This window comes from Dendrobates tinctorius, unplaced genomic scaffold (genome assembly GCF_039654945.1).
Source record: "Dendrobates tinctorius isolate UK_male_01 unplaced genomic scaffold, ASM3965494v1 ptg000011l, whole genome shotgun sequence".
In the NCBI taxonomy this organism is placed as follows: Eukaryota; Metazoa; Chordata; class Amphibia; order Anura; family Dendrobatidae; genus Dendrobates; species Dendrobates tinctorius.
In genome coordinates this window covers 49410426-49435561 of record NW_027361679.1, presented here as the reverse complement: position 1 = coordinate 49435561, position 25136 = coordinate 49410426, and the positions used below count along the sequence as shown (strand labels likewise).

The following is a 25136-nucleotide window of genomic DNA, read 5'->3' as shown; positions in this document are numbered from 1 at the left end:
AACCTGATTGGATGTGTAGTTGTGCACCAGCTTGAGTCGCAGGTTGGGGAGCCCTAGTGTACAGATGCATTTGTCCTAAAAGTTTCCACTGTGGATATTGTAACGTGGCATTGGGCGAGGTACTCGTCTTGCGCCCCAGCACGTTTCATGAAGGTAGGGTCCCTGGCTGGGTGTGTGGACTTGTGCTGTGAGGGTGCTACGCACGTGCAGGCAGCATGTATCTGATGCTTGTTTGCCAGGACCAGGTGTTGCACATTTCGGTGAGGGAGACGCCATTCAAAAATAAACTCTTTACTAAACAGGAACTTGGTAGGGAACATATACAAGAGATATTGTGTACAGTCTTATGAATTGTTTTTTCTACAGCTAGAAGCGTTTTCCAGTTTCCTTCTTTCCTTCTCTATTGATTCTTCACCTTTTCCTTTAGTCTTTCTACTTGTCCTCTGTATCCACTGTTTCTCACTGGTATGCTACAACCATACTCGACTCTACAGTCCTGCATAGCATGAGTCCTCTACTTTTTGAGCGTCTTTCCCCTTGGGGTGCCAGTATTGCCGGGCTTGGCGTCACTCTCTGATTTGGAACTCCCGCCTGGTACGTTTTACTTGTCTCACATACTCAGTCCTGTCTGGGTCCATTACCTTCAAGAGTTATTATAAACTCTGTGCCTTTCTGCCAAGTGACCTGTCTCCACTAGGTCACTTGGTCTCAGTCACTTCTGCCCCTGATCTTGCCATCTTTCTTTTTGTCAAATTTCATTTTAGGGACACCTCAAAATGTGGCACTGTTCACAATGAAGCTTGGGTCCTTTCTATGCACTCCAGGTCTTATCTGCTACAGACCGAAAGTTGTCTCGTTTCCTTCAGTTTAGCCCTTTTCACTCTGGGCTAGTCCCAAACATTAACTCACTGTCAAACCACACACTCAATATTACTAACACCTTTAACGCAGATCACAATTCATAAATCGCATTACACCATATAAAATTACACTTTACGTGGGCATTATGTCCATCTCGTTACAATATTGTCATACATTAACATATGCAGATATGGTCACATTTGTTAAAGGTATATTGAGGCTGTTTTTTTACTCTACGCATTGCAGAGCATAAATTGACTTGCTGGGGGATTTTAATCTGTTATTACTACCTGTCAGTTTTTTCCTACATTGGCGCTTTCCTTTTCCCCAATGGCTGTGGATGCGGTTACTGTGCAAGAAAAAAAACAAGAAGAAAAATCACTGAATTGGAATATGCTGTACACCTCATGTGTGAGGCTGCTTTTATAGTATCACTATCCCACTATCATCTAATGTGGTGTTTGTTTGTTTTTTTTTTTTTTTTCTTTTTTAAGGAAGTTGAAACCGAGCAATATTTTACCCTTTTCCTGCCAGCATTAAAAGAACGTGGATATGATGGTTTCTTTTCTCCAAAGTCGCGTGCCAAAATAATGTCCGAACAAGAGAAGAAGCACGTGGATGGTTGTGCAATATTTTTCAGAACAGAAAAGTAGGTGAACCTTGTATGGGGGGTGGAAACACTACATTTTGTCCCCTTGATCTAGCAGGCTGGCACTGTATGACCCAGAGGATCAGACACTGATGGTTTATCTCCTGCAGTGGTGGTGCACTGCATGGATGGCCCCATGCGTGGCTATATGAACTTAATATACAGGTCTCCTTGGGGTCAATCCAATGTATGTGCTTAACCCCTTTCTGCCATATGACATTCTATCCCGTCCATGTGCCCTGGGACTTAATTCCCAGGGACGGGATAGTGTGGCATAGCGATCAGCGGTGATTCCAGCTGATCGCGGCCGGCCGGGTGTCAGCTGATTATCACAGGTGACACCCGGCACTTTCAGGGGCGGTCACAGACAGCCCCCGACACGTTAACCCCTGGCACACTGCAATCAAACACGATCGCAGTGTAATGGGGGTTTAGGGAAGCATCGGCAGGGAGGGGGCTCCCTCCGTGCTTCCCTGAGCCCCCCGGAGCAGCGCAATGTGCTGTGCTGCTCCGGGGGCCTCCTTCCCTCCAATATTGTGGGGGGCCTGCAGGGAGCTGGCTTCCTCACTGCCTGCAAAGCGCAGGCATGAGGAAGCCTACTTTAATGCCTGTGTCAGATCGCTGATCTGTCACAGCAATCTGAGATGTGACAGATCAGCGATCTAGCACATGACAGTGATGTCCCCCCCTGGGACAGTATAATAAAGGTAGAGTAAAAATTTATAATAACGCTGAATTAAAAAAAAAAAATTCCCTAATTCATTTTTTTGGAAATAAAAAAACAAAAGTAAGTTACACATTTGGTATCGCCGCATCCGTAACGTCCCGCCCTATAAAACTGTCCCATTAGTTAAACCCTTTAGCGAACCCCTTTAAAAAATAAAAATAAAGCAAAAAATAATGCTTTATTTTCATACCGCCGAACAAAAAGTGCAATAACGCGCGGTCAAAAAGACAGATATAAATAACCATGGTACCGCTGAAAATGTCATCTTGTCACGCAAAAAACGAGCCGCCACAGTGTCATCAGCGAAAAATAAAGTTATAGCTCGCAGAATAAAGCGATGCAAATTTTTGTTATAAAATAGTTTTCATTGCATAAAAGCGCCAAAACATAAAAAAAACTAAATGAGGTATCACTGTAATCGTACTGACCCGAAGAATAAAACCGCCTTATCAATTTTACCGCACGTAAACGCACCCCCCCAAAAGATTCTTGAAATGCTGGTTTTTGTTCATTCTGCGTCCCAAAAATCAGAATAAAAGCGATCAAAAAATACCACGTGCCCGAAAATGGTACCAATAAAAACGTTAACTCGTCCCGCAAATAAGAACTCGCGTGACTCGGTGGGTCAAAATATGGAAAAATTATAGCTCTCAAAATGTGGTGATGCAAAAACTATTTTTACAATAAAAGGCGTCTTTAAGCGTGCGACAGCTGCCAAATATAAAAACACGCCATAAATGGTAAATCAAACCCCCCTTTTATTTTTCCCTTATTTAGGGAAAAATTAATAAAATTAAAAAAAATGTATTTCCATTTTTGGGGTGGGATGGGGTTGAGGGTGTAGTTAGAATGGGGGGGTTTCCACTGTTTAGGTACATCAGGGGCTCTCCAAAGGCAACATGACACCCGCAGACCATTCCATCAAAGTCTGCATTCCAAAACGTCACTACTTCCCTTCCGAGCCCCAACGTGTGCAAATACAGTAGTTTTCTTCCACATATGGGGTATCAGCGTACTCGGGACAAATTGGAAAACTTTTGGGGTCCAATTTCTCCTGTTACCCTTGGGAAAATAAAAAAAAATTGGACTAAGATCATGTTTGTGGAAAAAATGATTTTTTTTTTTTTTTTCTCGCCCAGGCATTATAAACTTCTTTTTGAAGCCCTTGGGGATTCAAAGTGCTCACCACACATCTAGATAAGTTCCTTGGGGGGTCTAGTTTCCAAAATGGTGTCATTTGTGGGGGTTTCCACTGTTTTAGGAACATCAGGGGCTTTCCAAACGCAGCATGGCGTTCAATCCCAATTCCAGCCAAAAAGTCAAATGGCGCTGCTTCCCTTCTGAGCTCTGCTATGCGCCCAAATAGTGGTTTACCCCCACATATGGGGTATCTGCGTACTCAGGACAAATTGCACAATAACTTTTGGGGTCCTGTTACCCATGGAAAAAGAAAAATTGAGGGTGAAAAGATCATTTTTGTGGAAAAAATGATTTTTTAATTGTACGGCTGTACGTTATAAACTTCTGTGAAGCCCTTGGGGGTTCAAAGTTCTCACCACATATCTAGATAAGTTCCTTGGGGGTCTAGTTTCCAAAATGAGGTCACTTGTGGGGGGTTTCCACTGTTTAGGTACATCAGGGGCTCTCCAAACGTGACATGGCGTCCGATCTGAATGCCAGCCAACTTTGCATTGAAAGTCAAACGGCGCTCCTTCCCTTCTGAGCTCTGCCATGCGCCGAAACAGTGGTTTCCCCCCACATATCAGGTATCCGCGTACGCAAGACAAACTGCACAATAACTTTTGCAGTCCAATTTCTCCTGTTAATGTTGGACCTGAAGTCATTTCTTTGTGGAAAAAAAAGTTAAATGTTCAAAAAAAAAAAAAAAAGAACATTCAAATAATTCCTGTGAAGCACCTGAAGGGTTAATAAACTTCTTGAATATGGTTTTGAGCACCTTGAGGGTGCAGTTTTTAGAATGGTGTCACTTTTGGGTATTTTCTATCATTTAGACCCCTCAAAGTGGCTTCAAATGTGATGTGGTCCGTAAAAATACCACCATGGTTACTTACCGGTAGCCAGTTTTTCCAGAACCCATGACAGCACCACCTGAGATCCGCCCGGCCAGGACAGGAACCTACTGAGACATAAAGGGCGGCACCTCTCCCCCGCTTCAGTTGGGTTACAGAGCATTGAGAGGACTTCCCGGTTAGTTACATGTTTAATCCAACACCACATCACTCAAAAGCACCCTACTAACTGTGCACACCCGTACGGTGAAAAGGGGGGAATATACGGGTGCTGTCATGGGTTCCGGGAAAAACCAGCTACCAGTAAGAAACCATGGTGGTTTTCCCTTCACCCATGACAGCACCACCTGAGAGATTTTTGGAGGCTTCGAACACTTTGGGGAGGGACCACCGCTTGCAGCACCCTTCTACCAAAGGTTAAGTCAGCAGAGGAGGATAGATTTAATCTATAGTGCTTAAAAAAAGGTTGAGTGTGAGGCCCAGGTAGCGGCCTTACAAATGTGTTCAATTGCTACCTCTGCCTTTTCAGCCCAGGAGGTCGCCACAGCTCTGGTGGAATGAGCCTTGATGCCGTCGGGATACCACTAGCTGTGTAGGCTACACTAATGGCCTCCCTAATCCATCTAGCAATAGTCCCTTTCGAAACCCCATAGCCTTTCCTGGCACCCTGAAAGGCTACGAATAGGGACTGGGACCTCCTCCACTGGCTAGTGACAGATATGTATTCTAATAGAGCTCTCTTAACATCCAAACTATGGAATTTTTCCTCCCCCAAATTTTTTGAATTCGCACAGAAGGATGGGAGGACAATCTCCTGACCTTGATGGAAATCTGATGCTACCTTAGGCAGATAAGCGGGTCTGTTAACACTACCCTATCCTGAAAAACTTGCGTATAGGGTGGATTTATTGAGAGAGCCTGTAAGTCGCTTATTCTGCGGGCTGACGTAAGGGCCACTAAAATGATCGTTTTTAGGGTCAGAAACTTTAGGGGTAGCTGGTGTAACGGCTCATATGGTTCCTTTGAAAGGGCTTCTAGCACTAGGTTTATATCCCAGGGGGCTATTCTGGGTATTGGGATAGGCCTAGCTCTATGGCAGGATTTAATGAATCTGGCTACCCACCTATTTGATGCCAGTTTGCAGTTGTAGAGCGCCCCTAGTGCAGACACCTGAACTTTAAGTGTGTTCACCGCTAACCCAATCTGCAACCCTGATTGTAAGAACTCCAGGATGGCACTAATCGGGGGCTCACCAAGGAACTGTAGGAACTTATTCCATGTTCTGCTGTAGATGTTAGTCGTCACTGGTTTCCTGCTCTTTAGCAGAGTGGCCACCAACCCAGGGGAGAACCCTCTATCCATTAAAAGCAACCTTTCAAATTCCACGCCGTCAGATGGAATCCTTTGACCTGCGCGTGGAATATTGGGCCTTGAGCTAGTAGGTCCGGGATTTCTGGCAGAACCCATGGATCGGAGAGGGACATTCTTTGTAGTAGAGAGAACCAGGGCCTTTTGGGCAAAACGGGGCTATTAGAATTACCCTGGCTTGATCGTTTCTGATCTTCCTGACAACTGTTGGGATCAGAGCCACTGGGGGGCAACGCATAAGCCAGCCTGAAGTTCCACTGGATGTGCAATGAGTCCACTGCCCATGGCTTTTCCCTTGGGTTTAGAGAACAAAACCTTTCGGTTTGCCTGTTGTACTTGTTGGCAAAGAGGTCTATTACTGGTTTCCCCCAAAGCTGCGTTATTTTTTGAAAAATGGACCGATTTAGTGTCCATTCTTCTTGCCTCAGGGTATTTCGACTCAGAAAATCTGCCTCTGTTTTCTGCCCCTTTTATGTGTAAGGCTGTCAAGGAGTGTAGGTGTTCCTCTGCTCTGTTCAGAATGTTGCTCGCCGCTTCCATTAGGGAGTGTGATCTTGTCCCTCCTTGGTGGTTGCTGTATGCCACTGTTACCCTGTTGTCTGACATGTGACTTAGGGCCTTGTTCACTGCCCACAGTTCTTGGGTTGGAAGATGCCTCCCTTTCTTGAGGTGTCCAGGAGCCCTGGCCTATGAGGCCCCTTAGGTGTGCCCCCCCACCCCGAGGATCTTGCATCTGTTAAAATCACATCTGTCGTCTCTGTCCCACGGTTTTCCTGAGGTCAGATTTGTATCGTCCAGCCACCAGTTGAGAGTCTCTGGTTTTTATGGAAAGCTCCAGCTTTCCTTCTAAACACCCTCTTGGCAACCTTTGTGCTGATATCTCCCCCTGGAGTTGTCGGGTGTGAAATTGAGCCCACCTGACCGCCGGAATACAGAATGTTAGGGTATCTAGTAGGGACATTGAGAAGGGCAATGTCATATATGGCTGGTTCTGGGCCGCCAAGGCCCGATTTTGGACTCTGGGAGCAGACACTCCTGCCTTTCTGAATCCAGCATGAATCCCAGGAAGGTCTGTTTTTTTTAGGGGTTGTCATTTGGGTTTTTTGAAATTTATTATCCACCCTAATTCTTGCAAGGTGTCGGTCACCCTGCGCAACTGCGCCGTGCAGTTGTCTTCTGAGCTGCCCACTATAAGGAAATCGTCCAGGTATGGTAATATGACCGTATCGTGAATCCGGAGAGAGGCTGTCACCTCTGCTATGACCTTGGTGAAAACTCTCGGGTCTATGGATATGCCAAATGGAAGAGCTCTGAACTGGAAATGTCTCAGTACACCTTGGATATAAAGCGCTACCCTTAAGTATTTTTGGTAATCTGGATGGATAGGGATGTGATAATATGCATCCTTTAAGTCAACTACGGCCATAAAGCAATCTTGATGTAGTAGCTTCACGGCCGTAGCCACTGACTCCATCTTGAAGGTCTGGTTTCTTATCCATCGATTGAGCCGTCTGAGATTTATGATAGTCCTGAATGATTGATCCGGTTTTTTTATGAGACAAAGGGGTGACTAGAATCCCCTTCCTTCCTGTGTGTGGGACCGCGTAAAGTGCCCACTTGTCTATCATGCTCAGGATTTCCGCTTCTAAGGCCGACTGTTCTTCGGTTACCTTTCTGATGGGTGTAATGACAACCACGGGTTTTGGCTGGCAAATAAAGGGGATTCTCAGGACATCTCTTAGGATGCCCAGGATCCAGGTATTGGAGGAGATTTTTTCCCAGACCTGGAAAGTGTCAATCTCCCCCCTACTGGAATACTGGCGTCATTGTGGCGATTTCTTTGAGGTGGAGGTACCTCCACCAAATATCCTGACTCTTTTTTTTTTTTTTTTTTTTTTTTTTTTTTTTTCCTTTTTATCCTCCCATCTTCTCCTATCAGCGGGAGGACGCCCCCTATTGAATCTTCCCCTCCGAAAGGGCTGTCTTCTCTGTTCCGTCGGGAACCTGGGGAAGCCTTTTTTTCTTATTACCTGCTTTCTCCAGGATATCGTCCAACTTCTTGCCGAATAAGAACCAACCATCGCAGGGGAGAGAGCACAATTTAGCTTTAGACTGTAGGTCACCCGGGCAGCCCTTAAGCCATAACGCGCATCTAGCAGCATTTGAGAGCCCTGCTGCCCTAGCTGTCAACCTCAGTCTGCCGAGGTATCTGCCAAAAAAAGCTGCTGGCCCCGTACAAGAGATACATATCTGCTAAAATCTTCTCTCTTGGGACCTTTGATGCCAGCTTCTCTTCTAACTGCTGCAGCCAGATCATGAGGGAGCGTGCCGTGCAGGTGCCAGCTATCGCCGGCTTTAGTCCTCCTGCTGTCGTTTCCCACGCGTGCCTCAAATGAGTCCACTTTCTTGTCCAGCGGGTGTCTAAGAACCCCTGAGTCTTCCAAGGACAGGGCCGGCCTTTTGGAAGACCTGGATACTGCAGCATCTATTTTTGGGACTTTATCCCATATCTCCGCATCCTTGTGCTCAAAGGGATATCATCTTAGAGGTGGACGGAAGGGCCCCAGATTTTTCAGGTTTCTTCCACTCTCTCTCAATAAGCGCCTGGATTTTCTCATTCACTGGAAAGCTCTGCTTTTTCCTCTCCTGAAGCCCCCCGCCACAGTGGGATTCCTTCCAGTACAGGAACCCAACTGAAGCGGGGGAGAGGTGCTGCCCCTTATGTCTCAGTAGGTTTCTGTCCTGGTGTGGCGGATCTCAGGTGGTGCTGTCATGGGTGAAGGGGAAAAAAATGGTGTTGCAGAAATGCCTAATCGCTGGTCAACTTTTAACCCTTATAACTTCCTAACAAAAAAATTTGGTTCCAAAATGGTGCTGATGTAAAGTAAACATGTGGTAAATGTTACTTAAGTATTTTTTGTGTGCTATATCTCTGATTTAAGGGCATAAAAATTCAAAGTTGGAAAATTGCAAAATTTTTGCCAAATTTCCGTTTCTTTTTTTTCACAATTCACATATATATGAATGAAAATTTTACCACTAACATGAAGGACAATGTCACGAGAAAACCATGTCAGAATCACCGGGATCCATGGAAGCGTTCCAGAGTTATAACCTCATAAAGGGACAGTGGTCAGAATTGTAAAACTTGACCCGGTCATGAACGTGCAAACCACCTTTGGGGGTTAAATTACCTAACTGGTTGATTGGCACATCAGTGTGCTAGGAAAAATCAATGTGTGCACATTGCATGTGTCAGTCTAACCCAGATCACAGGGCTGTAATTTATTTTCAGAGCACCATTGTATTGTTACTTGTAACTTGTGTTTTTTTTTTTTTTTTTTCTTAAGATTTTCCTTGGTGGCAAAACACACTGTGGAATTCAACCAGGTAGCGATGGCGAACTCCGAGGGGTCAGAAGCTATGCTGAACAGAGTTATGACAAAGGATAATATTGGCGTCTCTGTTTTGTTAGAAGTCCACAAAGATCTCCCTGGGGGAGGTAGGTTCCTCACAACTGGTGGTCTTAATGTATGCCTGTTATGGAGTTAATGGTATCTTGGCTTTGCTCTGTTAGAAGTGCATTTATTGCCTTCCACACCACAAGCTTTAATTACAAGCCAGTTATTGCATGAAGAGATTTACTGACCTTAAAGGGGTTGTCTGCCATTAGTGGCTGGAGACTTGTGAATCCTCACACCACAAGCTCAGGGAGGGTGGTCATGTGACCTTATGTGATTTGAGTACTTCTGGCCGCTCTGTCCGTCTTCACCCATCTAGTCTACGCTTGTCCGCATTGCTTGCAATTTGAGAATTCGTCTGCAGTCACATAGACTGCAGGCTTGTAGCTTATGACCAGACCACCCCTTTAAAGCTATGTAGAACTAAGTATTGTAATCCTATGGTGTTTTTTTTGTTCTTTCTTTTCATTAAGTGAACGGTTGTTAGCTTTTTACACACTGAAATGTTAACTTGTGTGTTTTTTTTTTTTTTGTTTTGTTTTGACCATTCAGGCATGAAAACTCATCATTCGGATAAACAGTTTCTTATGGTAGCTAATGCCCACATGCACTGGGACCCAGAATATTCTGATGTCAAGCTTATCCAAACTATGATGTTTGTCTCAGAACTTAAAAGCATTATTGAAAAGGCAGCAAGCAGACCTGGCAGCCCTGCACCTGATCCAAATTCCATCCCCTTTGTCTTATGTGCTGATTTGAACTCGTTGCCAGATTCAGGTAAAATTGTCACCTACTGAGGTGGTGATCTCCTCCTGAAGATCTAGTTGGGTTGTGATATCCTCCTTGGTGCCATCTGCTTTATATTAACCCTTCACGATGTTTGATGTAGGTTTTTCTGGAAGGGGTTTCTTCAAATTCGCACTTATGCGTCATGGCGATCATGTGAACACATAAGCTGTGCCCGCACCATTTCTGCTGGCAATTCTGGTTTAAAAAAAAAAAACACACTAGTGGTGCTTTATCCCCTTCATGACCAGCGGTATATTCTGTTTTAGTTTGTTTTTTGCTCCCCTTCTTCCCAGAGCCATAACTTTTTTCTTATTTTCTTTCTCTCAATATGGTGTTGTGAGGGCTTGTTTTTTGCAGGACGTGTTGTACTTTTGAACACCATTCAGATCACATACTAGAAAACGGGAAAAAATTCCAAGTTCAGTGAAATTGCGAAAAAAGTGCTATTCCAGTTTTTATATTGCTTTTTTGTTTTACTATTTTCACGAATTGCTAAAATTGACCTGCCATTCTGATTCTCCAGGTCATTAAGAGTTTATAGATTTAAAAAAAAAAAAAACCTAGATATGTTTGGTGTCTAAGTGGTGAAAATTTTTTTTCCAAGCTCTGTTAAAGCGCCATTTTACGATACCCATAGCGTCTCCATTTTTCGTGATGTTGGGTGTGGGCTTATTTTTTTGCGTGCCTTGCTGATGTTTTTAATGATACGATTTTGGTGCAGATACGATCTTTTGATCGCCCGCTATTGCATTTTAATGCAATGTTTCGACGGCAAAAAAAGTAATTCTGGCATTTTGACTGAATCCATAAAAAAAAGCACGCCCCCACTTGGGTGCATCATCTGTCAATGGAAATATAAAGGGCTTTCGCGATACTGGTAGTTCAGACTGTGGAAAAGCACTCCAAACCCTTCAAAAGAAATCCAGGAAATTCTGCACTCCTAAATCTGAATTGCTCTCTCCCTTCTGAGCCCTACATTGTGCCTAAACTTTTAGCATCCACGTGTTTGGCATTTCTGTATTGAGGAGAGCCAGCCTAATTTATGGGTGCGTGTCTTAGTGGGCACCACAATAGCTGATTTTGCAAATTTCACTCCAACATCCACTGTAAGTTGTCTGGGGAAACACCCATGGAGTTAAATCATCACCACACCTGTAGATAAGTTCCCTATGGGGTATAATTTCCAAAATGGGGTCACTTGAGAGGGCATTCTGCTCTTTTAGTGATTATGGGATCTATATATGTAGTCCTCAAACTATACAAAGGGATTAATCTGCGCTCAAGGAGGCAAATAACATTCATTCCCTCCCGAGTCTCTCCACATGGCTAAGCAGTACTGTACAGCCACATGTGGGGTATAGCCGCGTTCAGCAGACATTGTGTGACGGCAACTTGGTCCCGTTTCCCTGGGTGAAAACCTGGAGCTAAATTTGTCATAAAAATGTAATATTTTCTTCACTGTCCAATGGTATAAAATTCTGTAACACACTTGTGATTTCAATATGATCACTACACCTTGGATGAATTTGAGGGGTGCTTTGTAAAATGGGGTCACATATGAGGTGGGGGGTCTGCTGTTTTGGCACCTCGGGCTATACCAGTGGGTCATGGCACCTGCTAACCATAACAGTAAAATCTGCACTAATTTATGGCACACCTTCCCTTCTGAGTGTTGCACTGTGACTGGAAAAGTAGTTCTCGATTAAGGGGGTTTGTAGGACTCTTGCACAACAAGGTCCATGTTTTCCTATTAACCCATATAAAAACTTTAAATTTGGTGTTAAAACTGTAATTTATTCTTCATATCCCAACCCTAGGTTGAGTTTCATTGAGAGGTGGTGTTTGTAACTTAAGGTCACTTATGGGGTGGTTTCTGCTGTTCTGGCTTTTAAGGGATTCTCTGCCAATGTGACATGGCATCCTCAAACCATTCCAGCAAAATCTGAGCTCCAATATGGGGCTCTTTCCCTTCTGAGATCTGCACTGTGCCTTAATAGTTTCGACAACATATGGTATACTTGGGAGAAATTGCACAGCAAATTGTATGTTCCATTTTGCTCCTGTTAAACTGTGAAAATGAAAAAATTAAGGTAAAACTAACATTTTTGCAGGAAATTTCAGTTTAATGTGTTAAACTTTTGTGAAGCACTAGGGAGGTCAAGGTGCTCACTATGTCTAGATTCCTTGAGGGGTCTAGTTTCCAATGTTTGGACAAATCTAGGGCTCCCCAAACCAGACATGGTGTCTGCTAGAGATTACAGCAAACTTTGCTTTCAAAGTCAAATGGCGCTCCTTTCCTTCTGAGCCCTGCCATGCTCCCAAACAGTAGTTTTCCTCCACATATTGGGTATCTGCATACTCAGGACCTCAATTTGTTGTGCTTTTTTTTTCTTTTTTTTTTTTTTTTCTCCCCCCTGTTACCCTTGTGAAAATAAATTTTTAAAGCTGAAGTAAAAAAAAAAAAAAGAACCTGAAGTTTTAATAAACGATCAAAATTTTGTGCTTTGCAATTTTTTTGCACAATGGAAGCATAGCCAGAAATCCAGAGCAAATATAATAGGGTATTTGTAGAGAGTAGACCGAAAAAAAACTTAAAAATTTAATTTTATTGGTGTATATTCAAAGTACCAAAAATAATCATGTTGGCTAACCTGTACCCTTTTTAAGGTAGGACAATACAATCAGCCGTAGATACCAGGAAACGGCAAAAAATAAATACACTAGGAAAAGGTCTAGGTAAGAAAGGTATTGTGCCCCTTCCTACCAGCAGACGTTGACACCCTAACATATACCAAGTGGTGCCCCTGCTCCATGTCGGGTAGCCCTCCCTGACCCTAAACGGTGCTCCCTCAAAAAAGCCACCGCCAACACCCAATAAAGTGCTTAGTGCAAGGCAAAATTTTTATTTTGCTGTGTGTCTCACATAGAGAGAGCTGTGCAGGGGTATGTCTCACTGTAGTAATCTCAGTATAGATAAATTGTGGCCTTTTCATAGAAGATATAAGTAATTTCTGTCATGTAGAACACAGATGTATTTTATCCCCAACAGAGAGGATATTTCTGTATGCAAAGAGACAGAGGCCCAAAATGATCCAATACTGAAAAATTCAAGTAGACAAGTCCATAATATATCATGTATCAAAATGGCAGGAATTAGCTTTGTTTAGGGAGGCACGAGAACCCCAAGTCGTCTAAAGGCCCCTTCACACATAGCGACGCACCAGCGATAACGATAACTATCCGACCTGGCAAAGATTGCTGGTGTGTCGTTACATGATCGCTAGATAGCTTTCAAACAGTCCAATCTCCTCAACGACGCAAGACAGATCAGCGATCTGCACAACAACCTCGTTGGTCGTTGAGTACCTTTCACACAACTTAATTGTTACCGATTCAGACCTGTATCGCTGAGCTCTGCGTCGCTAACGACGTCGCTCGTCGTTTTTAGCTTCAAACACCGCGATGAGTGCTGGCCAGCGGGACGCCAAGGATGGAAAAATGGACATGCTCATTCTAGCTCGATCAGCGATAGCCAGTGGGGGGGGGTCCGGTCGCTGCCACACTTCACACTTGGCGAGATCGCTAGCGATATCACTGTTGCGTCACAATATCGGTGACGCTCGAGCGATATTGCTAGCGATCTCGCTATGTGTGAAACCCCCTTAATACGTCAAAATCCTTCATAAGTAGGCAATAAGCCCAAAACACGATGTTGTGTACATATCTAGAGACAGGGCATCACCATAATATGTAGCGCATTAGACAATCCTAAATTACTCATGCTAAAAAGAATTTTGCAATAAGTACAACAAAACAGCCATTTTTTTTAACCCCCCCCAAGCTTTTTTTCAGTTATTTTTTTCACTCCCCTTCTTCCCAGGGCCATAACTCTATTTTTCCATCAATATGGCCATGTGAGGGCTTGTTTGCGGGACGAGTTGTACTTTGAACGACACCATTGGTTTTACCATATCGTGTAGTAGAAAATGGGGGAAAAAAATTCCAATTGCAGTGGAATTGCAAAAACAGTGTAATCCCACTGTTTTTTTTTTTTGTTTGGCTTTTACGCTGGGTTCACTAAATGCTAAAACTGACCTGCCATTATGATTCTCCAGGTTATTTTGAGTTCATAGATTCCAAACTGTTAAAAAAAAAAAAAAAAAAAGTGCCATGTTCCAGTACCTGTAGCATCTCCATTTTTCACGATCTCTGGTTGGGTGAGGGCTTATTTTTTTTTCGTGCTGAGCTGACGTTTACCATTTTGGTGCAGATACAGTCTTTTGATCACCCGTTATTACATGTCACAGTGACGAAAAAAATTCTGGCGTCTTTTTTTTTTTTTTTTTCCTCTTTCTCTTCCTCACTGTGCCATTTAGCAATCAACCTTTTTCTTTTGGCATACTTCAATAGTCTCCATGGGAGACTAGAAGCTGCCATAGCCTGATCGGCTCTGCTACATAGAGGTAATGATTAAATCGGATCGATATAGCAGATTTACTCACTTTCTATGAGCGCCGTCCACTGGGTGGCGCTCACAGCAAGCCAGTACTGACAACCTTAGAGGTCTCCAGGAGATCTCCAGTTGTTACGCCAACACACCAGTGACCCACGATCACTTGCCGGAGGTCACCGGTGTGCATATTTCCGGCACTATTGCCTGAAGCGCTTGTTAAATGCCGCAGTCAGTTTGACATTTAACTGGTTAGTATATCGTTATCCACCCGCAGCTATTGCAGGCACATGTCAGCTGTTCAAAACAGCTGACGTGTCCCGGGAAAGATGTGGGCTCACTGCCGGAGCCTACATCAAAGGGGAGGGAGACATCAGCGTACTATTACACCCAATGTCGGAAAGGGGTTAATGGTCAACATAAGAGTATCTCGGGGTTTTATCCTTTTTATTACATAATTAGTCAGTCTTTGGTACTTTTACTATATACCAATAAAAGTTAATTTTTAAAAGGGGTTTTTTGGTCTAATCTCTTTTGCACAATGGAGCATGTCGCTACTTTAAGCGTTTCCTTTTTTTTTTTCTTTCTGTTCTCCACCCATTGAAATGACTTGGTGGTGAAAAAACACACCAAAAACTCAGAATTCAGGTTTTGCTGCATTTTATGCCAAATACCGATCCTACAGAATAGGACTTTTTTTTACTTTTTTCAACACTAAACTTTATCCGCATGCACAAGACAAATCCAGCATGCCAACACTGCAGCAAAAAAAGGAAAATGTGTTTTGTATTTTTGTTTTTTTCTGCTGCTTTCTTGCCAAGAGATCAGCAGGTTCACATCTCTTCACATCTTACCCTTGATAATGTGGTTTTGTGGGGTGCAGTTTTTAGAATGGTGACACATTATGGGTATTATCTGGTTAAACAGCCAGGAGCGTGGCTAGGAGATAAGCACGAGCTCTAAGTGTTGGTTCCTGCGGACAGTTCCTGTGCCCCGCATAACTACCAAGATGTACCAACCGTTATTTGCAGGAATCTACTGCAAAATGCCATACCAGAATGTCCTGTTTCCAACCCAGTTCGCTTTAGTTTTCAGTTGCTGATTTTGAAGAAACTGTGTTCTCCTATTTAATTTGTTTTATTTCTATATACCCTAATAAAGTTCTGCTGCGAAAGTCCCACTTAAATGTTTTTTCAAATTCCCGTATTAGGTGTGGTGGAATATCTAACCAATGGAGGAGTAGCTGACAATCATAAGGACTTTAAGGAGCTTAGATACAATGAGTGTCTCTCAAACTTCAGCTGCAATGGGAAGAATGGGACCCCAGATGGAAGAGTTACACATGGCTTTCAGCTGAGGAGCGCCTATGAAAACAACTTGATGCCTTACACCAATTACACCTTTGATTTCAAAGTAAGTTCCCAAAGGAGCCCTCTAAGGCTATTATCACGCGTTGCATTTTTGCAGCTTTTTTAATACAAATTTTCAGTTTCGCAGTACCAGAAAAGTCTATTTCAGAAATCTCATGCACATACACCTTTGACAAAAAAGCCAGAAAGAATAAAAAAAAAAGCTCTGTTTACTTATTTCAGCATTTCTGACCCATTGAATGCAATGGGTAGTGCAAAAAAAATCTGATTCAACTTTTTTTTTTTTTTTTTTTGTAAACCGCTTAAATGTGGTGTGTGAACATAGCCTTAGATATTTTTTTTTTTTTTTTTGAGGGGTTGGTTCCCCTTGTAAGGCTCCTTTCAGACTTGCGTTACGAGGCGCAGCACCGTCGCTATGCTCCGCGCCTCCTCTGGTCAGCTCCTTCTATGGGCCCATGACACTGCATGCAACAGGCGTACCCTATATTTAGCGTTGGGTACGCTGGCCGTGCGCTGGTCTGCTTTTGCCGGCGCATGCACCAAATTAGTGTTGCATTTTTGCAATAAAAAGCATCTTTAGTGTGTGACAGCAGCCAAACATAAAAACCCAATATAAATCTGGTATCACTGTAATTCACCAACCTGAAGAATAGTCTCCTAATCGCTTATACCACACGAGGAACGGCATAAATCCAATTCTTCACATGCTTTTTTCCTTCTGCCTCCCAAAGATCGCAGTAAGGCTTGGCTCATATTTATTCTGGGCTGAGCGCTTACACCGGGGTTTCCATGTAAATCTGAAATGCGCGATTCAGACAGAACCTCTGGCTGAAGATTCCCTGTAATGAGGCAGATGGAGGCACTATGGACGCCGTCTGACCTGTGATCCGGCAGTGTCCGTCTTTCTAGGATTGCATAAAAGTGCAGTCCGCCACAGTTTTGTGCACTTCTGTAAAGGACACTATGGAACAGAGGCCAGACTGAGTCCAGAGTAACTCTGCTGCCTCACTATAGCGAATGGATCCATCTGGGTTTCATCTGAATCATGTCACTCAGATTTAGGTGGAAACCCCAAAGTGGTCTGCATAGAGCGCCGGATAACTGTGATCCCAAACGTTATGTAAAATGTTCCCAATAAAAGCTCCAACTCAATCCATAAAAAAGCAAGTCCACACTCAGATCTGTCATGTTAGAGGAAATAATGGGGCTTCCACGTTACTGGTAGCACAAAGGCTTTGGAAAAGCAAAATGGCTCCTTACTAGAGTTGAGCGAACTTTCGGGTTCCCTCTTATTCGGCAAGCTATAGCACTTACCAAATAAGCTGCAGAAGGAACCCAGCTTCCTGGATCTCTCTGGCTGATCGGCTCCGCAGCTTCAAGTGTTGCAGTTGTCAGTCACAGCACATGTATGGAGAGCTTGTTGGGCTCTCCATGCATGTGCTGTGATACAGCCGCAATATATGCAGCTGTAGCGCCGATCAGCCGGAGCGATCCAGGAAGCCGGGTTCCCTCTGCAGCTTATTAGTTAAGTGCTATAGCTTGCCGAATAAGAGAACCTGAACAAATTCGCTCTACTCCTCGCTCGCCAAAAGAAATTTGGAAGATTCTATTCTCCCAAAGAAGTTCAGAGATATAGGGAGCGGGGAAAGATTGTGGATGACTTTGTAGGTCAGTGTTAGTAGTTTGAACTGGATTCGTTGTGGAATTGGGAGCCAATGGAGGGATTTGCAGAGGGGAGAGACGGGTGTAGCGAGGAGAGAAGTGGATTAGTCGGGCAGCAGAAATAAGGACAGACTGGAGTGGTGCAAGAGAGTCACTTGAGGGGGAATTCTGCTTTTCTAGCACTTAGGGGCTCTTTATATGAAATGCACAAACTATTCTAGGAAAATCTGCGCTCCAGGAGGCAAATGGTGCTCTGTCCCTCCCAAGTCTCCTTATATGGTAAAGTAGTACTGTACAGCCACATATGGGGTATTTCTACATTCAGCAGAAGTTGTGGGATAAATTCTGGTGCCATTTTTAACCATTTCCCAGTGTGAAAATGTAAAACTTGGAGCGAACACACAATCTTGATGGTAAAAATGTAAATTATTTTGTCTTCACTGCCCAATGATATAAAAGTCTGTGACCCATCTGTGGTGTCAGTTTAATCACTGCACCCCTAAATGAATTCATTGTGCTAATTAAACCTCTGACTCGGGTCACTTATGGGGGCTTCTGCTGTTCTGGCACCTCAGAGGCTCTGCCTGTGTAACATGGCACCCTTAAACAAGTGCAGCAAAATCTTCACTGTAATATGGCGCTACTTCCCATTCTGAGCTTTGCACTGTGCCTCAAAAGTAGTTTTCAACCACATATGGGGTATCAGTGAAATTGCACAACAAACTTTGGGGTCCATTTTCTCCTTTTGCACTTGTGAAAATACAAAATTTTGTAGCTACTGTTTTTTTTTCCCAACAGCTTAACATTATAAACTTCTTTGAAGCACCTGGGGGATTAAGGTGCTCAATACACATCTAGATGAGGTCCCAAAGGGGTCTAGTTTCCATGATGGTGTCATTTGTGGGGGGGTTCCACTGTTCAGGCACATCAGGGGCTCTTCAAATGCGACAAAGCGTCTGCTAATTATTACATCAAATTTTGCATTCCAAAAGTCAAATGGTGCTCCTTCCCTTCCAGGCCCTGCCATGCGCACAAACTACTGTGGTAGTATTCCCACACGTATGGCATACTTAGGAGAAATTGCACAACAAATTGTTTTGTCTATTTTCTCCTATTACCCTTGTGAAAGTGAAAAAAAAAAAAAAAAAAATTAGGTCTAAAGGAAAATTTTTGTGAAAGGTAACTAAATGTTTGTTTTTTTTCCTACCACATTCCAAAAATTCCTTTGATGCACCTGAAGGGTTAATAAACTTTTTGAATCTGGTTTAGAGTACCTTGGGTTTTTTTTTTTTTTTTTTTTTTTTTAAATGGTGTCACTTTTGGGTAGTTTGTCATATAGACCCCTCAAAATCACTTCAAGTATGATGTGGTCCCTAAAGAAAAAAAAAGAAAAATTTTGTTGTAAAAATGAGAAATTGCTGGTCAGCTTTTAACCCTTATAACTTCCTAATAGTTTCCAAAATTGTGCTGATGTAAAGTAGACGTGGGAGATGTTTATTAACCATTTTGTGCGATAAAACTGATTTAAGAGCATAAAAACAAAGTTTAAAAATTGACATTTTTGCCAAATTTCTATTTTTCACAAACAAACGCAAGTCATATCAAAGAAATGTTACCACTATCGTAAAGTACAATGTCGTGCGAAAACAACCTCAGAATCATCAGGATCAGTTGAAGCTTTCCAGAGTTATTACTTCATAAAGGGACAGTGGTCAGAATTGTAAAATTGGCCTGGTCATGAAGGTGAAAACAGGCTCCATCTCAAAGGGGTTAAGTCCCCCTTTCTCTGTTACAAGGTGCTCTAATAGCAGCCAAGTTGGACCATCAGATATTTTTATTTGGTGTTCTCATCCTGGTGGCTTCCTAAAATACTGTACTTGGTTTTTGAAAGGCAAGATGAATATATTCAGGGTGCCAGTAACTGAGAAGTAACTTTTTGCCAAGTCAGGCATCTACACTTCTCTTCAGACAGTTACAGTTTTGGTTTGACCAATGAGGAACGTTGGTCCTTATGTCCTGCTTGCTTGTGTTTATTGCTCAGTAGTGATAAGGTACTTTATGTATTTATAGGCTTTAATTTTTTTTTTTTCTTTTTTAGGGTGTAATTGACTACATCTTCTACTCCAAGACACACATGGATGTTCTTGGCGTCCTGGGGCCTTTAGATCCTCAGTGGATGGCAGAGAACAACATCCCTGGCTGCCCTCACCCCCATGTACCCTCTGACCACTTCTCACTGTTAACGCAGCTGGAACTCCATCCTCCACTTCTGCCTCTCATCAATGGGGTACACTTGCCAAGCAGGAGGTAGTGTCGACTGAGGCTTGGCAATCTTTCTCATGGACCTGTACAGCTGTAAGAGTCTGTAGGAGTGAAGTATGGCCAACCTAAAGCTGCTTTTTCACGGCGCCTTCCCTTCTGTCAAAGCCGTGGTTCTGCATTTTATTGCAGGGAGGCAATATTTGGCATTGGGGTTGGTACAGAATCTGTCCTCCACCCCAACTGTATTTTTGTTACTTTTTAAAAAAAAAAGCTTTTTTTTTTTTTTTTATTTTCTATCTGTCCATATTTTCTTTGTCTTGTAAGAAATACCAATGACAGCAGCTAGATACCAGGCTGTTTTCCCTTTTTATTGAGTTGACTCCTTCCAATGTGTAGTTAATAAGGACACCCGACTTTGTAATTGTCCCAGGGAAAACAAGCAGCAATGTTTTTACCCTTCTCTGTAAAGGCTACCTTGGCTCTCCTAAAAGTAAAGCACAATCTTGCTTTTACGCCCTTCCAGACTCCATTCAAAAAATTGAATGACTTTTTAAGAGTTTACCAAATCCTACCTATCCTTCATTTCACCCATTTTTGGCTGAACACCGACTGGCTATTAAGAGAATTGTTGAGATGGACTGATTGCAGCTCTGTCGTGAATTTACTTTTTCCCACAACCTGATATCTGGTTGATGGTCAACTCCCCGACACCACTCTTATATATTGCCACGTTTTACATTCGGTTATCAATGCAGCTAAGTTATTCGTATTTTCATATCCTTAAGGATTCTGAATGGAGGAAAATGATTGCCAGTGTAAAGTTGTAACCAAAGATACTACTTACCAACCCAATTTTGAGTATTATTCCAATCCCAAACCAAGTCTTTCTGGCTTAATCGGTCCTCACTGCATTCATTGTTCTCTTCAAAGCCAGTTGGTTGGAAAGACTCAATAGCATTAACTGTAAGACTTGGCACAGTCCAACCAACACTTAAAATATTTCCAATTCTTTTTTTTTTTTTTTTTTGAAAAGTCATTTTTCACACTTTTTTTTTTTTTTTTTTTTTTTGCTTACCCCCTAATTTCTAGCCATAAGGAGTGGGTAGCAGTAGTTTACCTCTTAACTTTGGGGTTTCACAAGCTCTCATTGGCCAGTTATCCTGCATTTTCAAGACTGTCCACCTAAATTCTCCTCTCATAAGAGAAGTTAAACAATTCAAAATGTAGAGTAGCTTGGTAGCCCAATGTACCTTGCCTATAAGGAGGGTCTTCAACTTTTTGTTTCCAGAACACCTGGCTATGAAGGGGTTAATCTTGCTGGTATATATAAAGTTTTTTTTTTCTTTGAAAAATTTGTATTGCACTGGTTAAATGGCCTCTAACTGCAACATTTTCTTGTCTCTTGCTGCTATGTTTTTAAAACTGCTTTTAAATGAATATTCTCAATGCACTTTATTGCTTTGTCTCAAATGTGGTTGCTTCTCAAACACAATCTTATCTAAACTTTTTAGCAAAGGGCCCTTTTGAAAATGTTACTGCTGCATGTTAAGTAGTCCATTTGCTAGGCCTTAACACAGGACTTTCCCCTCTCTTCCACCAATAAATGACTACTTTCATCTCCTTTGTGTGGGTTATGCCACATGCATAGATCTGCTATAGAAACTATATTTTCCTTAAGGTACATATCAACTGTAGTCTCTACTAAACTCCTAAAGTGCCTCCGTAGATATGTTTTCAATAATAAACTTTATTCCGTTTGACTATGAAATTTGCAGAAAAAAGTAAAAAATGCCTTGTAAAGCCCTGACACTTGCTTGGTCCAGACCGGCTCCTGTAAGGCCTTGTTCACATTTTGTGATCTTTTGTACAAGTTTTTGTTTCCCCTTTTATTTTTTAGCCAAAAACCATGTTTAGAGCCAAAATACATGTTTTTTTAAGCTGTTTTTGGCTTGATACACTAAACATGCAGCCGGATAAGGTCTCTTTGCATCAAGTTTAGCTTTGAATGTCGAGGCACACGAAGTCTTTGCTAAAACAAATGTGCATCCGGTCGCCCTAGTTTGTGAAGTGTATCTCCTCGTTATAGGGTCATCCACTCTTGTCCCACGCATGCTTTGCTTTACTGTGGTGCATCGGTGTCAGCTGTTCCAACCTTGTTACTGTCCCAAGAGTAACTAGGAAGATATATTACACCCACTTGGGAACCGTTTGGTTACTACAGACACGTTAAAATCATTAAATGTTGAGCTAGATTATCTGCTTTTACAACTTCTCAGGTACTGTATATATTAAACTGTAAAGCATCAGACAAAGGATTACTGTTTTTGTAGTCTGCTCCTTTCAGGAGAAGTGACATGTAGCAGCACAAAGTACTTTAAACATGAGAAGGCCTAACCCTTACCAATGGCTATTGGGGTCATTGTTGGTGAAAACTTGGCCCCTCCGTTTTTATTTATTTTTTTTTTTTGGAGGGGTCAAATGGCCATGTCGCATTGAACGATGTGAATCACTGCATATGTGTAAGTCATTTAGTGAATACCAGCCAACTTTATAAACCATAAATGCTTAGCTGTTGCAGTGTTGACTGTCTGCGGAGGTGGCACTATTTTTTTTTTTTTTTTTTTTTATCCCCCGACCCACACCCTTTAACTTTAAATGCATTAGATCATGTCCATAAATAAATTCTTATGGTTGCTACTACATTTAACACTTTTTTTCTTTAAGTTTCTCGAAACTGGCTGATCTTTCCCCCTTTTCCCTCTGACGCCTCTTCTTTATCCCTTCCCCTGCTTATGTTGGTTACTTTTCAACATGGCCCCTTGTCATGGACAAAGTAGCTGAATGCAAAAACAAATTGCCTATTTTATTTGCAGTATGTGTGGCCAGGACTATCCAACTTTAAAGTTTTAACATTTATACCTTCAGAGTTAAAAATGTGAAAGGATATTTTATTAAATGATGTCCAGTTTTTATTCATAAAAAAAAAAATGTACTCTGTAAATTTGTAAGAATAAAAATGTTTTTTTTTGTATATTATTTTTTTTTTTTTTCTTAAACCCCTTCACCGCCAGAGGTTGGAGCAATTTGGAGACCCCTCTAAGGTCAAAGGGATACATTTGCTTTTCAAACATAGTTTGTTTTGCACTCGGATCTGTCTGTTGGTATTTTCTTGTCCTTGCATATAAATGCCATTAAACCCATTATACATTGGTAAAATGCGGAAGCACTGATTTATTTACCGTTTGGTAATATAACTTGAAGCTTGCCTCTATTTTAAATTGTTATTGAATTGTAAACTTTCTGCTGTAACTCGTCCACCTCTTTCTGCAGAAGTTGTAAAAATTATATTGTGATCTATGCATCTAGAGTCAACTGCAATCTTGGTTTTTGGTTGAGATTATCTCTAAACTTACAAACTTTTATAGGGGTTGACTTTACAAAAATACATTTATGGCATTTCCCTGTCTTGGCTGGTGTTTGACCCCACGACTGAGTGGGAAGGTGGCGGTACATGCGCTCTGCCAATCTCTATTTACTGCTATGTAAATTCCAAATACGTATTCGGATTTCCAAAATACTGCCAATCACATTTACTATGGAACTGCTATAACAATGAATGGAGACAGCCACTCATGCGCTGCCACCTCTACTCAGTCGGATGTCAGGGACTTCCGTTCTGGAGATGGTGTCCCAGACGTCATATATTTTATGCCACAAAGGTCTCGTGAGACAACCCCATTATTGTTTCTACTACCCTTTAAGTATCCCAATGCTGATTATTCATTATTTTGCTTATCTGACCACTGGTAGCATTAGGGGGTTGTATATGCCACATGTCATATTCTCATATCCACTTCCTATTCCAGTTTATATTATCTATAACATGACTTTTCTTGTCTGACGTCACTTTTTTTTTTTTTTTTTTTTTTTTTTTTTTTTTTGTACTCCTTTATTAAATACTAATGGCATTGTCCCAGGGTTTGATGTAGTGATTAGACCTAAAAATTACATTATATCCATGTGACAGTCTTGTGACCTAATATTTGGGATGACTGGCATTCTAGAAAATTTGAGATGCTTTTCTCGTCTATTGGTGACTTCTGTTGCCAGTACGTGTTTTTGTTTTGTTTTTTTGTGTGGTTTTTTTGTTTTGTTTTTCCCCTTTTTAAACCCTTATTTTTTTCATGATTTTTGTAAACTGTTTTTTTTTACTTCACAAGCTTAAGGTTGGTATATATAACTAGCTGTTAGATTGGTGTCCTGCAGCACCCTCAGGGCCTGTCCGATTACTGGAATTGTGGATTGATTAGCTACATTGTCTCAACTGTCTCACAAGTATCTGGTTTTTTATGATTTAACCAGCAGCACTGCCTATAAAAGCAGATAATAAAAAAACAAAATCTTAGTCCTGTTAAAGGGCAATGATTTTTAAAGTAGTTTTATGTAATAAAATGTATGAGATGGCTATTTTCTATTCTGTGTAATGGTGAAGATTGTCGATTCTGTAATACAGTATCCTCTGAACTGGCACAAGTCACATCTTTTTGATATACGTTCATCTCCAAGAGTTATATATAAATATATATTTTTGTTTTACACCCAGGGCTCATTTTTTTTTTTTTTTTTTTTTCAATAAAAGATTAAACTCTGTAAAAAAAAAATTAAAAAAAAAAAGTGTGGGGAGCACTTGTAAGCATTTGAGCCAGCTCAGATTCCACTATCCTTGTGCTTGTATATGATGTAGATGTAAAAGTGACATTGTACAAATACTTTTTATAAGCAAAAAAAGCTTCATATTGCAGTAGCGAAGAAACAAAAAACCTTCCACAGTGGTTTTTGTATTGGATTTTCCCATGCCATGCATTGGTGTTTGCTTCACTTGAAGCTATTTCATTGAAGTCTATGTATCCCATTCAGCGCTGTCTCATGGCTTGGTATCCTCACTAGGAATGATTTAGCCTGATCAGTTTTAAAATGTCTGCAGCATGTCAAGCGTCGCTTACAACTCTTAAACCCTTCCCACTTCTATAGCTTATCGCCTTTATGCTTTCTTAAAATGTGTTCACTTCCTTTAGCTAATCACTTTAGTTATCTTTGCTCTAAAAAGTAGTCCTCCAAGAAACGACTGTATGGCAGCTACCCGATTTCTAATTTGTGTGTGCAGTCTATCTAAACTAACTGGTAACGCATCAGTATGGTATTAGTATGGTGATGTTTGTCACAACAATGGAGAAATGTTTTAATCTCATACCCAAGATTCTCCAATAATGCTCTGTTCTGTGGTGAAGGCTTCTTAGAAGTCTCTTTAGATTAGGAGCTTCTTTAGCAGATATAGCCCAAATGGGGCTCAAATGTCTATGGGAGCAGAACTGTGTGCTTCCAGTGAGATGTCTATAATATATTTTTTTTACTTTTACTCAAAATGCAGTGAGGGAACCTAAAAAGATCAGTAAATCCTAAGTATTATGGCCAGATCAAAACACCTTAGTATGTAGCTTGATCTTATA

General features: G+C 41.8%; 1 protein-coding gene across 2 annotated transcripts in view; it reads left to right on the top strand.

Moving 5' to 3' along the window:
• CNOT6L (CCR4-NOT transcription complex subunit 6 like) overlaps positions 1 to 22845 on the top strand; it is a 100404-nt gene extending 77559 nt beyond the window's left edge. For both annotated transcript variants that reach the window (XM_073542088.1, XM_073542080.1), the window contains 5 exons: positions 1356 to 1510; positions 8986 to 9137; positions 9649 to 9873; positions 15546 to 15748; positions 19466 to 22845. In XM_073542088.1, the coding sequence (XP_073398189.1) occupies positions 1356 to 1510; positions 8986 to 9137; positions 9649 to 9873; positions 15546 to 15748; positions 19466 to 19678 (948 nt within the window). In that variant the 3' untranslated portion in view covers positions 19679 to 22845. The remainder of the gene's footprint in view (positions 1 to 1355; positions 1511 to 8985; positions 9138 to 9648; positions 9874 to 15545; positions 15749 to 19465) is intronic.
• Positions 22846 to 25136: the final 2291 nt, after the last annotated feature.